General features: G+C 39.7%; 1 protein-coding gene across 6 annotated transcripts in view; it reads right to left on the bottom strand.

The window, feature by feature from the left end:
• Positions 1–15,190, bottom strand: part of DUSP16 (dual specificity phosphatase 16) — a 67,989-nt gene that overhangs the window by 31,540 nt on the left and 21,259 nt on the right. For all 6 annotated transcript variants that reach the window (XM_048053636.2, XM_048053634.2, XM_066999829.1 and 3 more), the window contains 2 exons: positions 7,591–7,671; positions 357–955 (listed from right to left, as the gene is read on the bottom strand). In XM_048053636.2, the coding sequence (XP_047909593.2) occupies positions 357–587 (231 nt within the window). In that variant the 5' untranslated portion in view covers positions 588–955; positions 7,591–7,671. The remainder of the gene's footprint in view (positions 1–356; positions 956–7,590; positions 7,672–15,190) is intronic.

The raw sequence follows: 15,190 nt of genomic DNA, 5'->3' as shown, positions 1-15,190 counted from the left end.
CAGACTCCAAAGAATCTTTCAAAGATTAGAATATGAATGTTTACTGCATTGATTACATACTTTTAAGGGACAGTGCTTTGCAAGATTTACAAGAACCCCGAAAATGTTCTTTCTCAGTCATTTTCAAGTCCCTAAACAGTACTCTGTCATTTACAGGAGAGCATTGCTACACAGAATACCAAATACAAACTTAATAGTAACTGACAGCATCTTAAATCAGATCAAGTCTTTGCAAAACAAAATCTCCCAAATTTGTTTTTTAAAACCAAAATGCCCAAAGGAAAGTTATTACAAGTTGCTCTCCAGGCACAGTTTTTTTAAACAAATAGAAGGAATAACAGGAAAATGACCCCTACCTTGTGTTTTGCTGAATGCTGAATGAGCTCTGTAATCAAAACTTTGTCCTGCTGCAGCCTCCGCTTCATAAGCTTGGAGCAGTTGATGTTGATGGCATCCAAGATGTGGGATGTATTGTATTCCACAAAGGGGCGGCTGTCAATCAGTAGCAATTTTTCTGTACCACTCTCCAGCAAAGCCACCAACTTGTCGGCGACAATGAGTTGAGTCCTGATCATCTCATCGGCCATGACAACAATAAGGTCTCTTTCACCACCTCCCTCTCTAATTTGCTGCGATGATGTAATGGCTGTGTACTCAAAGGCTTAGCCACACCATTGTACTAGAAGTGTATGAGGTCATGCTGGCAGTGACTGGCAAAAGAAAAGTTAAACCCATTTTCAGAAAGAGCTCTTCAGCTGAACATCTCCTCCTGCTTCCAGTTGATGTGCCGTTACAAAGGGTTCTTTCCACAAAGCAGCCCCTCACATCTGATTCATCAGGAGATGACTGGAGTAGTCATTTCACAATTCAAACAAAAGATGCTTTCTGGCTGCCACTGCATTACATCATTCTTTACCTTTGCTCCCACCCATCAGCTTCACACCGGACTAAGAGCCTATAAGAAGGGAAAGATAAAAAACACAAACCAGATGAGGCTGTGAAGTTTGCAGAACAAAACATTCAGCTTTGAGGCTAACCGCACAGTGCTCTGTACCATACAATAAATACGTTCCTGAGAAGTTCTTCTCTTTGCTGTGTATTCCAAACATTTCAGAGCGAGTATTTGCAACTACAGCCTCTGAATCTATTCCAACAATCTTGCCTGGACAATTATCTTGTATTTCAGGCAACATAGCCTGTCTTAATTGCAGACTTTTGTTGCCACTCGTTCTCCCTCCTCACAAGACTTTGTAAGAATATAATTAAAAGATAGTGCCCTAAATCATGGTATTCCTTTCAATAGCAGAACTAATTAGACCCATTTCGGCACTTCACCACTTAAGTAAGAAGCTGTAAAACTTAAGATACATTTTTAAAATTTAATGCCTTGGAAAGTATTTCACAAACCAGCACTGCAAATCTGGGAACTGAAACTGTACAAAAGAAAGGACAAAAAACTTGCATCCACTTCTCTCCTTTAAGAACATGGTTGAAGAGAAACCAGAAGAACAAGATGCTGCATCAGGACACAAATGTTTTATCTGAATTAATCACCAGACTTGAAACAGAGGCCTTGTGACTATGCTGCTGAAATGTACAGTACTGGGGACTGTCTCTGGCCCTTCTGGAGCAACTGGGACTGTTACATGAGGTGCATTACACTTTTCATGCATGCTAAACAATAGCTGAAGCAAACCGTGCTTCTGTGAAATTAGATCCTCTAATCCACATCAGCCTAAACAGCATCAGCAGTGGAACAGTAAATAAACTGCCATTTGTTAGTATTACTGACCCACAGCTGATCTTGGGCTCTTCAGAGTCTCCCAAAATACACTTTGATGGAACACATCTCTGTAGCAGCATTCCTCAGACATAGCCACCATGGTGGTTCATGTCTCAGGGATTTAGCTGCATTTTAGTGTATTTTGTGCTGCAACTACAGATCCCATAGAAAGCACAAGTCAAGTTGCTTTGCTCCCACAGCTCAAAACTTGGTCTCTGTGTAATCGTGCATATTTACACAGACAGCCATCTATGTAAGGCTGCAAACAGGAGATCTGGAGCAAACACAAGCCACACATTCAGCTACCAAAGTAACCAACTCCAGCAAGAGTGGGCAGCTGTGGATGGTGGCTTCTTCAGCCGAGGTGGTGGAGATCACAGGTTGGAGCCTTATACATTAAATGACATGCCTGGTAAGAATTCCTCACTTCATTAGTGTGGCAGCCTGTTTTGGAATGAGCAGTCAGAGCTGGGAAAAGCCAAGAAATCACATTTCTCCAGCTTGCGTCTTTCACATCATAGCATTCCCTGCCTGGAGAAGTGATTTTAGGTCAGCAAAACTATGCTACACCTCTCGCACAAGGAAGTACACACTCAAGCAGCTCATATGTCAGTTGTGGCCTATGCTATCTAGCCCGTGACCCAAGCAGTCTTTCTACCTCTGCTTTCTGTTGGCTGGGACAAAGCAAAGTACCTCAACTGCCACAAGACTGAAGTGGGCAGATAAAAAAGATAAATAGCTTATTGACACTCGTTCTTAGGGCAGTGACATATTTGCGAACAGGAACAAGTTATGAAGATACATTTTCCTGAATTCTTAACATACATACGGGTACATATGAAGATTTTTGTAAAACAAATTTTAAATACACAGAATCATACGTCTTCAGTTTAAAGGTTCAGCTGAAAAAGTTGCATTTTATTTGTAGTATTGACTTACTGGTTCAGTTTGAAATTATTTTATTCATCTTAATTGCAACAGAAGTAATGAATTCAAACTAATTTATGGATGGTTTATTAAAAGTCCTGTTATAGCAACAAGTCAGTTATGTTTAGCAGTGAGAAATCTCAGGTTAGCAGATGTTTTACTCATTAGATATATTAAACTCACATATACAAATTCTTAAATAAATTAGATGCATAAAGAAGTACAAACTTCACTTTAACAGCAACAACAACAAATGATTTTTTTAAATAAAACAAAGTTGATCCATGTTTTTAACATTAACAGAGTTTTTTTTGTACCAATACAAGAAAAACACTAGGTTTCACATAAACATCCAGAAGGTTGACAAAATGTGATTATCTATAAGCCCTAATTATTACTGTATAGCACCACCAATACTTTTAAGCTTGTCCAGATAAACGGAAGCATAGAGCACTGAAATGCATGTTGCTCTAAACTACAAAATGTATTGGAAAAATTACTATACCAAGCTTTAATTAAGTCTATTAAAAAAAGCAGTCTTTGCAACCTGATTAGCAGGTGTGCTCCTCCTCAAAGAGTAGTCATTATATACTGGCCTCAGGCTCTCTGTAGACAGGCTGGAAGGTATCAAAAGACTATACCATTAAGCAAGGAGGAAAAAAAGTGAAAGTTCATAATAGTAGTGTTATATTAAAAAAAAAAAAAGCATTCTGCATTTTTTTCTTTCAACATGTCCTGTCATGAATTGTGATTCTCTCTTTCTTTTTTGTTTTGTTTCTTTCATCAAAGGCTGCCAGATACCAAACCTGCTGAAATCAATGAAAACTTTTCCACTGACTATAGAGGGAATTGGCTCTAGCTGTTCTGTGAGCTAGACAGTTTGTTCATGAACTAGACAGTCTGTTTTGATGGGTAAATTGCTGACCAAGTAATAAAAGGAAAATAAAGCAGCTGAGGCACTGGAAACCACAGAACACTAAAATGGAGGCTGTTAAAAATATATAATCTTTAATTTGCAACTTTCAGTTTGGATACATTCCTTATCTTCTCAACACTTTCTTCTTCTTGTCTCACTCTTCTCTCTTGGATGAGAGAAGTTTGTTTCAGAAGTGCCTTAAAAGAACTCAAATCAGTCCTATATGGTGACTGGGTCAAGAATGTGTGTATTAATACATCTAGGCTTCTTGAATAACACAATTACCTTAACATTTAGCAATGTGTTAACACAGTGGTAAACTTCTGAAAGTAATGCCATCTCAAATTATTGTGAGTGATAAAAACGTTGCTCCTCCCCTGCCCAATGGAGCTGATCCTGTCAAAATAGAATTTCAATTATAGTTTTTTGTTCTGATTTAACTCTCTCCATTTCTGGTACTATCTGACTTTTAGATTCTTCCTTGGGACCTATCTAAACATGAAAAACTGTAAGTCTCTTGCTCTAGGTAAACATCACAGACCTCCTCGCTTTCCTGGTGACTGCTCTTATCACCCAGCTGTTAGGAGGTGTTGAAATATCTGTTTCATTTCAGTCATAGTTTGTAAAAAGGCAAAACTCAATTTCTTGGCTGTTTTCTCTCTGTGCTCTACTTGTGACTTAGATTGCAAAAGTATGACACCACAGTGTCTCATAAAATGATGCAATATAATGCTTTGTCCTAAACAGGCCATTATGTTGCTGATCTTCAAGCTGGGAAACCATCTTAGTCACAGGATGTTCTACCCTGAAATCAGCATTAAGGAAAAGTGAAACATAGTCCAGCTATGAGAGTACTACATGAAGTCATCCACATACACATTGGTAGTGCTGTATGGCTTCTTCCTCATTGCAGATGGGCTGAAACATAAGGCACTGTTTGTTGTCTTTTAAAGAAGAAAATTTAACTTTAAACTCACTGTAAAATGAAAGAGTTTTGCTCCACACTTGCCCACTTGCCCAATATTTTTATAGTCCCTTCACATTGTTTAAAGAACCAAAATAACAAGAACCCTACTATCTTCCATGCAAACAAAACTGGATCCTCTAATATGAATGTATAATGGTGCCACAGAACTACAGGATCCCTCTTTGTCTCAGGGATACCTGTCCTGTCCCACATGGCTCAGATGGAGCAAAGCAGACAACCACATAACCAAAACAACTGGCACTTGTGTGTTTGATTCTTCACTCAAATGAACTTGCATTTTGAATGCAGTCTTAATTTCTACTTCTACCACCTTGACTCCCTTACATCATACATCATCTCTTAAAAGGATGCTTGTTTTAGTTATCTTAGGCTTTGGCTCACATCATAGCAGCTATTTTTAGAGAGGCAGATGTGGAAAGAACATATTTTTAAAACTCTCAGAATGATGATCTAATTCCAGCTAGGTTAAGGAACTGGCAAAAAGCTTTTAGATGCCTTGCTACAATCTCTGAAGGGCTTCTAGCTCACGTAAGAAGATAACCTTGAAGTTGAACCTTGGTGTCATAAAGGCTAAGCAATTTTGTTTACACCATCACTAATGCCTGCTTTGTCAGGTTCCTACAGCAATGCTCTCACATACATCATCAGTGTATGACAGAATGCCAACAAAATAATTTTACAGCATCTGAACATTAGAAGGTCCTGAAGGGAAGCTTCTGAATATTCAGCTTGAGACACCTGAAAGAGCTGATTTTTAAAGCCTTGTATTTTTCCACTTTCTAGAAGCAAACACATGCACGTATGAGAAAAACACTGTCCTCCCCTATAAACAGATTCACTTTCATGTTTCTCAGAATTGACACCAGCACACACACACAAAAAAAAAAAAAAAACAAAAAAAAAAAACAGAAGCTGAACCAAGGCACAGAGGTAGGAATTTCTAAACTTCCATATGCATGCCACTGTGGGCACATCAGCTGCCTTGTAAAGAGTAGCTGGCTTCATTACTACTGAGCCGGGAGCTGCAAGTAGTTCAATAGCTGGTACCCCTACAATCAGCACCATTCCCTGGCACCTGATACTCAACAAACAAGCATATACAACTTCCTGCATCAAAAAGGGACTCTGATCTAAGAGTCGCAGGGTGAATTCCCATTCCCGTGAGACATTTTCCCACTAAAATCTGTGACAGCCACAGCATTCCCTCCCCAGCCCCAGGAAGATGGAAATAAAAGCTGTTCTGGAAAGATGCTCGTCACCCAAGCTGCTACAGACTGAGTGATAAACAAGGACAGGGAGAGACCATCCCTGCTCACATTGCTACTCATCAGCAGTCAGAAACACAAAGCGTCTATTGGGCACGAGGGAAATAAGATTTCCAGTAAAAGTAAAGAATAGCAATACTCCCTCTGAATCCAACAACCATGTAATAAAGTGCAAAGTCTGGGGAAAAATGTAACTAAGGTTACAACAAGCCTTATAGGTTGTCTGTCATTGTGCAGACCACACAGGAATGACATCACAAATGCTTGTGATTTAAAAGATGAGCCTGTTAACAAAAGACGTAAGGGCTCATGTTCCTCAGCTGGGGAGACCGAGGGCATCTTTTAGCTCTTTAGCTGACTCAAGAAAGTGTTATCATCCTCCTTCCCCTGCATACTGCACTTGGTGCAAGAGCAGAATGCAGTAAGGACACCCCTCAAATAGAAACATCTACTTTTATTTATTTAGAAAATGTCACTTAAGTACCACGTTCAAAAAAGAGAAGCAGTTTTGAGAATTTCACCCTGCTTTCCTTTGATTATTTGCATGATCCAAATGGCTTCTCCCTCCTGTCCTACTTCCCATGCATCTGTACTTCAGATCTATATGAACAGTCAAAATGGGATAGTATTAATTTTCTCTTTCCTGTATACCTAGCAGCCACATGCATGAACTGTACGTTCATGAATATGGCAGGTATAATCCACTGAAAAAAACACACAAAGGAGAATTTTCTGTTCAGTGGTTCATTGTTTTTCATCTTGCTTCACTAATTACTTATTCTGTTTTGGTTACAAGCTCTAAAGGAAAGTCACCCCATTTCAGCATGCTCACCTCGGAGAACTGAAACATGGGCAGATGGAATCAGAAAGGAAATCAGCTTCCTGAGAATGAGGTACATAAATATGCCTCCAGCTTAGATTTTTAAGTCCTTTATTTCCTCGCCTACTGCTCATTGACATTTTTACCACCAGCACTCTCAGATAGCTAGGCTGAGCAAGACAAATAGAATTTCCATTCAGAAACCAGTGAGATGCTGCTTTTTATATAAATAAGAATATTATAAATAAGAAAATCTGTTCTCCTGCCAAGAAAAAAAAGTGAGAAAAACAAAAAAAAATATACCAGCACTACATTTTGGTGACCTATTCAATATATCCCACAAATACGTGCAACGTTCCTGCAAATATCATTCATGTATCATCAGCAACTCAAAGCAATGTACTAGATTATCATCACTTGCATTTACCAAGAAGCCAACCTGTTTGACATTCATTGTAGAATAGTAAACGTTTGTTACATGTAGCAGGGAAACCTGCCTGATAGAATGTGAGCTCATGAGAAGTGTTGGAACATGCTGTTGATATGTTACATCACTCTATTCAACAGCTCAAAGACTTTATTTGGGGACTCCCTTCTCCACCCATACAAGCAAGAAGCTCTATTTCAAAATATTTTTTCATTGTAGGTTCACCGCATATAGTTCTGTGACATTTACAATAAAAGCTTACCTAATCCACTTCAAACAAATGGTACAATACATAATATTTTCAGTTTCCTATTGCCTGGGACTCTAGACAGCCAGGGAACATTTCAACATATTGCTAAAAGATTAGTTTCCCATATGATCAAGTCCAAGCTGCCAAAAATTATTGAGTACTTTTATTGCACTCCATAATTCATTACCATTTCATGTTAAAACCAATTACTCACCTACACTTGAGTCAAATTCTAAATGGGCTGAACAGGACAGAGTGTGGTGGTCCACATACAAAGGCCAGAAGAGGGAAACACCTAAACATAGGAAAGAAAAAGTCCTTATTACAAGTCAAAAAACTGAAAACAGATTTCACACTTTGTGTAATCATTTTACTGTAAAACTCTCCCAAACACATAAAAACCTAGTTGGGATCTCTAAATGTTTGCACTCATTTAAAGAGAAAGGGTCTGAAACAGAAAGTTGTTATACTTATTTTCTAAAAGACAAGGAAAAAAAAGAAAAAAACAACACAGCAAATGTTTCTACTAGCTTTAAAAGAAGAAATAAATAAATAAAAGCTTGAGCTTAAAAGCCATAAAGCCATAGAAACGATTTGACATATCTCTCTGCTAGAAAACTAATTTGTAACTAGTCTTCATAGGTGATGCATTTGCATGAATTCAAGTAAATTCACTAAATCTTTCTCAGTATATAACAGAGACTGCCCTAAGTCAGTCTGATTACAGCTGTATTTTGAATGGACAAAGACTAACGAAACAGAACATTTTGGGTAGTGAATCCCACCTCCCCACAGTAAAAACCCAACCCTGGAAACTGGTAACACTGATGTCACCAATCATTACATACAGTCATACCCATATAAACTCTATGCAAAGCACCTGCCATTCCTACATGAACAAATTAAATTATAACCTTCATATGAGGAAATAAACACATTAGTGTCAATTCCCAACAGTTTCCTGGCCAGCTAAACAAGATTCAAATCATTACTATCAAGAGCTGACAACTCTGCTTAGCAATCACTGTAACATAAACCATGGTAATAAACTATTGCCAAGCATTGCCCTGTTACGAAATCCAGGAGTGGCTCTGAACCATGTAGTAAATGATATCACAATCATGAAGAGCCACTGCAGCAGAAGGCAGACCGTATTATGAAAGCTAGTGAACAGATTCAAAACCATCTTCACCTCACAAGGAAAGAAGCTACAAGAACCACCTCGCTGTCTTCAGTTACCTGCTCTTAAAACCCTTGTAAACGCAAACAGTAGAACATGAGGCTGGAGCCCTCCAGACAAGTAACTAAGTTCGCTTCCCAGGTTAGGCTCTGATTGCTGGGATGGACACCCTGAGTGGGGCCTTCACCACATGTGTGTCCCTGAGAGGTCCCTGCCTGTCCATCCCATCACTAACCCATCAGCATAGGGCAGAGAGGTGGAATAAAGGATCTACCAAAGACTGCCAGGTCCGCATTTCCCATACCTGTTTCAGCTGGCAGATATCCTCCCAAGCTTCACAAGAGGCCTGGCAGATCTTGCTCCTTTCCCCAGCCCAGAGGCAGAATCCCACCAGAAGGCAGTGGAGAACGAAGAGCAAGCTCATCCTACCATATTTGCCATGTTCTCCATTTCCAATCCTACCCTTGGAAATGAGAACTACCCAGTGCTTAACATAGATCGGGTTCTGCCTGGAGACAAGACCCCATGATCAGAGATCACATTGCAATAGTCCACCAAAACAAAGTAATGGGACAAAAAATATCCCCCATTTTGTTCCTTAATGCTTCACATGCGACATCTGGAGGCTCCCTGAAGACTGCCAGGCAGTCTTCACATTCACTAGTACCTGAGATCCCTGCCTTTCCAAAATCCTTACAAGTAAACTACCATCTCACAGAACAATATAATATACTTATCTGCAATTTATTGAATAGAGAGAAATCAGCAGTTTAAAGCAGTCCTCAAACCCTCATTTCTCCATTAGGCAGAATTAATTCTGAAAAGCAGATGAGAAACAAAGCATATACTTCATTTCAACATATTTTACTGGAAGGAGGTGTCATATTTTTAGAACAGGATCCACTCACGATTGAAGACTGAGCTGCTGCAAGTCCAGCCATAAGCATTAAGCACATTTGGAAATTCCCTGGCAATGCTGTTAAAGGAACAGACATTTCCTGTAATTTTCGGAAACATTTTATATCTCCCCTCCTCCTTTTTAGCCTTGGTGGTAAGAAGGGGGAGGGAAAGAGAGGATACTATATGAAATGAAATATGAATGAGCCACCCAAGTCTAAAGGGGAAACTTCAGCAATTCCTGCTTAGGATAAAGGTGGTTTGTTGTGTTTTTTTTTTTTTGTTTCTTTGTTTGTTTGTTTTTTCTTTCTTTCTTTTAAAGTCTTTCATCATTAAGAGGCCAGGATTTTTCTGCTGACTTTAGGAAAAGAAATATACATCCTTTCAATTAGGGTGAATTACAAAAGGACATATGCTTGCATTTTGACTTACTTCTGGCAAATGAGAAGTCCTCCAGGCCTTATTTAAATACCTTTCTTTATTTTCCACGATTAGCCAGAATTAGAAATGGAAGCCTTTTTTCCTCTCTTGCTTAGGGCCTTCCCAAAACTGCACCTAAACGAACCCAACCAGTCCGGTCACAAGGAGCGTTCCTCCCACAGCTGGAGTTGTGGCGCACCAAACAAGGTAGAAGCAAGGGAGAGACTGAGCAGTCAAGCACCACAGCATCCTTCTAAGGAGCTTTATACCTCACCTTTCACAAAAATTTGATCTTGTATGAAGCATCTAGCATAAAACTTATTACTCTGTTTAGCCCGTGCTAGCAAGCTTCAAAACTTGTCTGCTTTATTCTGTATAGTCTTGAGTCTGAAGAGATCCAACCCAGAACCACGGCAGTTTACGAACTGTTCTCAACATGGGAGGACAGTTATCTGTCCTTACAAAACACATCACAAGTTCTATTTGGCTCCTGTACATAGGATCCATCATTTAGTTGTGACAACTGGCAAATTCCACACTTGCCAGTCTCGAACAGCAATGGGATTTTAGCATTCAATTTAAAGACGCACAAACTCAACACCTTAAAGGGTTAAACTACTTTATACATCTTCAACCTGTTGAAATCCCCATGCCTCCTTACTCTTTGTAGAACAAGAGTTGTTTACAGGAGCCGCTTTTGTGACACCAAGGTTTCCTTCCATCTTCACCACCTACACGCCCTGAATCACCGACTGCGTTCTCTGCAGCTATGCAGACCAATGCAAATAGTGACTTTGTATTTTATGTGGTCATCTTCTTGCTAAGAAACAGACTAAAATGAGGATGAGTGCTCTGAAGAGTAGTGCTAAATAACCATTAAACCCAGCAGCCCTAATAGTTCATGCTATTTCTTTAAAAGGTCTTCCTGAAAGAGAAGATAAGATAGGACCTCAGAGCCTTCAGATAATGGTTAGCCTTTAACTTAGCCTTTTGTCTAGTGGCAGCCTTAAAGGGGGAGACATTCCAACAGAGTTGATCAAGTTACGTGGGCCTGTAAATAAAGGAGCCAAAAATAAAAAATAAAATTAAATAAAGATGCAACCCTAATCTGTTTTGTGGTCACTGTATAATGAAAACAGAAGATGGATCCAAAGGCTTCACACAAGCGCTAGGATGGATTAAAGGCAGGGGATAATGATGCTATCTTATTAGGGAAAAAAATCAAAATAGCTTCTGGGCAAGGCAGGGGTGAATTTCTTACAACAGGCTCTTTAATGACGCTTTTCTAAAACCAAATGACTAAAGATCACAGTGAGTCAATCTCCTTTAAGAACAGAGATCTGTAAACTACTTTTACAGTAAGCTGTGGGTTAAAATGCAATAGTCTTTCACCCATTTGAGGAAATGACACCAGTTCTCCCGGAAGGCAACATGCACATTCAACCCGTTCACATCAGGGCATGAGAAAGTTTGGAATTTATTTATTTATTTATTTATTTTTAAACTGTCAACATTAATACTTTGTCTCTTCCTGCTTGTGCCTGAAAATACAGTGCTGCACCACACTGCTCACATGTCCTGTCAGCTGTAGAGACAAGCATCTAGAAGTTTACAAAGCCCACCTAATAAATGTTAATGACATCGATTTTCAAAGTCACGCCAAAGAATCTCTGCAAGCTCAAAGCTGAATGACTATTTTCCACAGTGTGTGCTACACAGAGATAAAAACTCAGAGAAGCATACTCTGGGATGTGCCACAGTGGTTACACTTTAATGGCTTTGAAGATATCAGAAGGGATGCAGAGCACAATAAACACCTAAATGCGTATGTAAGCTCAGTCCTACTCAGCAAAGTGGTTAAGCTTAAGGGTTTCTCCCGGAATGACACTGACATGGCAAGGAAACAGAATGGCTGGCAGAAAACAGCCCACAAACATGGACCAGCCTGTCCACCTGGAGGTGGGGGTGGAGAAGGAAAGGAAGACGCACGTGGTTTGTGGCACCAGCTCCCAGTGAGCATGGCCTAGTAGGACAAGCCGTGAGGCCTCCCCAGACACTCAGCAGTGGTAGCAGCCCTGCAAGGAGGCATCCCATGCTGGGGGGCAAGGGCTCTGACAGCGTACCACCGAACTGCAGCTGAGGCCCAGAAAATACATAAACTCCTAAACCCAGAAGATGGGGGACCGACCTGACCACCACGGTGTAACGCTCCCGATAGTTTACAAATGCAGAATGCAACACATTTCCGTGCATAATTTCTACCCACAAAGGTAATTGTTCCAGCCTGCTTATTACAACTGTTCTCAAATTTTCTCTTAATTGATGAGATGACACCAGCATGGCCTCAGCTCAAGAACAAACAAGTAAGTCACAGCATCTCACTGAGCCGTGCTGCACACAGTGTTCTCGCACCTCTTTGCCAAAGGATCCTAAGGGTTTCTTGGCATTTGAGTCATGTCATACAGCACCTGCAGTGGTGCTAAGGCCACACTTCTCGTGTGGTAACTACATGACTGAAAAGAGAAGCCATATAGATCCTTCCTTACAGCAGAAGGAGAAGGCAGAGGGTGACTTACATTCCCCAGCTCTGCCTCTTACATCATTAAAAACACTGCCATTTAAATAGAGGAAGAAGAGTGACACAACCACAAAACATAGTAATCCCCCTTAGGAACATCTGACAAAATGTGACCACCATTATATTCAGGTTGCAAGAATTAAAAGGGAACAGGGATTTTAAATTTTTGAAAAACAGAAACTTTCAATACCAAACAGTGGGAGTAAATTACATTGTTATCATCTGATACAGGTCTTTGTGAAAGACCAGTGTCAGAAAGAAATGTTTTGTAGCAATCTTGCTTGGCTTCTTAAAGGATTTTGAAAAGCAGAGAGAAACAAAAACTAGACGCTTAAGTTACTATTCTATTACACTGTTTGAAGTAGGCTTACATGTATGTACAGTTTTGTAAAAACCTACAAAAAAGATTTCATATTTCTTCAGAATTTCTAGAGGTGCTCTGTTTTACACAGTCCTTTCAATAATAACCAGAAAGGAACTGACTTTTGCCAAAGTAATCCCAAGCTAGGAGGGCTCAATATACTTCTGCAATAACTGAAGTAATATATCAACAAGATGGATAAATTTCAGTGCATGTGGAGTCTAACGAACACTGGGAAGAAATGTCACCTCCAGAATGCATGATCCTTTTTATTTCGTAGATATTCAAGCACCATTTATTTTTCAATGATCACGGCTTCATCAATAAATAACATTGCTCAGTTTAATAACAACTTATTGATTATAAATAAATTCCCATTGATACTCCTGGCAAGCGTTCTGACAACTTTCATACCGACTTCCAGTTACACAAAGAAACTTGCATGTGAGCAGCCCATATGAATAAGTTAGGGTTTGGTATGCAATCCTGATTTTTTACCTCCAGGAAACTGATCCTGAAGGATAAAGGTGTACGATGGGTGGTCCTTAATCACTTCCTTTATTTGAAGGTTGAGGTCAGGGTGGAAAAAGAGCCAAGGAAGGAAGTCTGCAGCACCCCTGAAACACACACACCTTCCTGAACAACTCCTTCAACATTTCAGAGGGTTAACTTGTAGTTTAATTAAGTAGCAAGAGGTCGGGATAGAAATAAACAGCCCGAACAAGCAACATACTGTGCTATTAAGCTTTTAGAAGTTACTTAAAAATTAGGTCAGTCTAATTTGTGGCTGATACTTTGTTCTTTCACTACTATGAACTCACAATGATGTCAGTCTCATGTTCAAACATGCCACATTTAGCAGCATACAGGCTTCCTGAGAGACTCTTTCAGCCTTCCTTTGTGCAAAAGGCTTCTGCCAGATTCTTAGCTCATACTTTGCTAACTCAGGCATGCCACTCCGGTTTCAAGGGAGTAACACTGGCTTCCCGTCAAATACTGCACAGTTTTGTTTTGCATGGGGGGTTGTTTTTCTTTTGTTTTTTCTTAAAAAAAAAAAAAAAAAAAAAAAAAAGAATTACTAAAGTTTAAGATGCATGTATGCATATCCAGGCTACCATTCTAGACCTCACCTGTATTAGGCAAGGTGAACATCCAAAACAGAACTGCTTGTTAAAAGGTCTGGAAAACAGGTGCTTTGAACTAATTCAACCCACCTTTCTCCATCCTTACTTGACCTAAAGAAGCTTTAAGTGTCCCTGTATTCTACCTAAATTCAATTAACTCTTGAGGATGCAAAGCATCCCACTGAATTAGGGCTTACTACGGAAATGCTTCCTACGCAACCATCCTCAAAAAAACAAGCACACTCACACACGGAATCTAATCTGTCTGTACAACTTTGAATGTTAGAAGATTTTTTATTCTCAGTATTATTTCTGACACAAAACTTGCCATGGAGTTTTTAAGCATGTTAGCAAAGAAGATAGCTTACAAGACACAGGGATATTGTAAGCTTATCCAGCTACAAAACTTCAAATAAGCCTAGGACCCAGCATTAACCTTTTGCAAACATCTTTAACTAAACCCAAGTCAAACAGCTGTTCAAACCAGCATTGCTACTTATTTTGATTGAATGGCAAAATTAAGCTGAAAAAGATAAAGGAGAAGTTTTAAAAGCAGCTGTTAGTCCGTTCCATCCCTCTCTTCTGGATGGGAGGGTGCCCCAGCAGGCAGCACAGCCAAGTGGGGACACACGGTGGGTGGACAGACCCACAGCTGCTGGAGAAGAATTCTCAGCTGGGAGGTCCAGTGCAAGATCACTCTGAGGTGCCACCCTACCTCTCCCCACCATCCTCTCAGAAGGGCCTAATCAGCCTCGTGTAGTTGCTTTCTAACTAGAAGGCACAAAAAATCCTCAGGTGGAAGTAAGTGAAAGCTGTTGAAAATACCACTGTAGGTTAAAAATAAAAAATAAATCAAAAAAAAAATCAGATGCCCATTTGAAAATCATCACCTGCGAGCTCATTATCAGCTCATTATAATTCTCACAGTTTCACTCATTTTATAACCATCAGTAATTATCTATACTTTACATACATCCTAACTGCAGCTAATCTACTTGTTTCCCACTACAGCAGCGAATCACAGTAACTATCCCTTGCAAACACTCAGCTGAAGCAAGAGTTGAATTTCTCTTGGGGCTGCACCATCACAGACGTAATATTAGCCCAGACTCTCTCACTCTTCTTCATGATGCTGTTTCCCAACATAGAGATTTAAAACCAAACAAACATACAAAAATTAAATAAATTATCGTGTCAGGATGTTCAAACCTACACTACACATGTTTTCATGGAACAATGCTGTCATAATAATTC

This window comes from Anser cygnoides, chromosome 1 (genome assembly GCF_040182565.1).
Source record: "Anser cygnoides isolate HZ-2024a breed goose chromosome 1, Taihu_goose_T2T_genome, whole genome shotgun sequence".
Taxonomy (NCBI): domain Eukaryota; kingdom Metazoa; phylum Chordata; class Aves; order Anseriformes; family Anatidae; genus Anser; species Anser cygnoides.
This window is presented reverse-complemented; position numbering and strand designations above follow the sequence as displayed.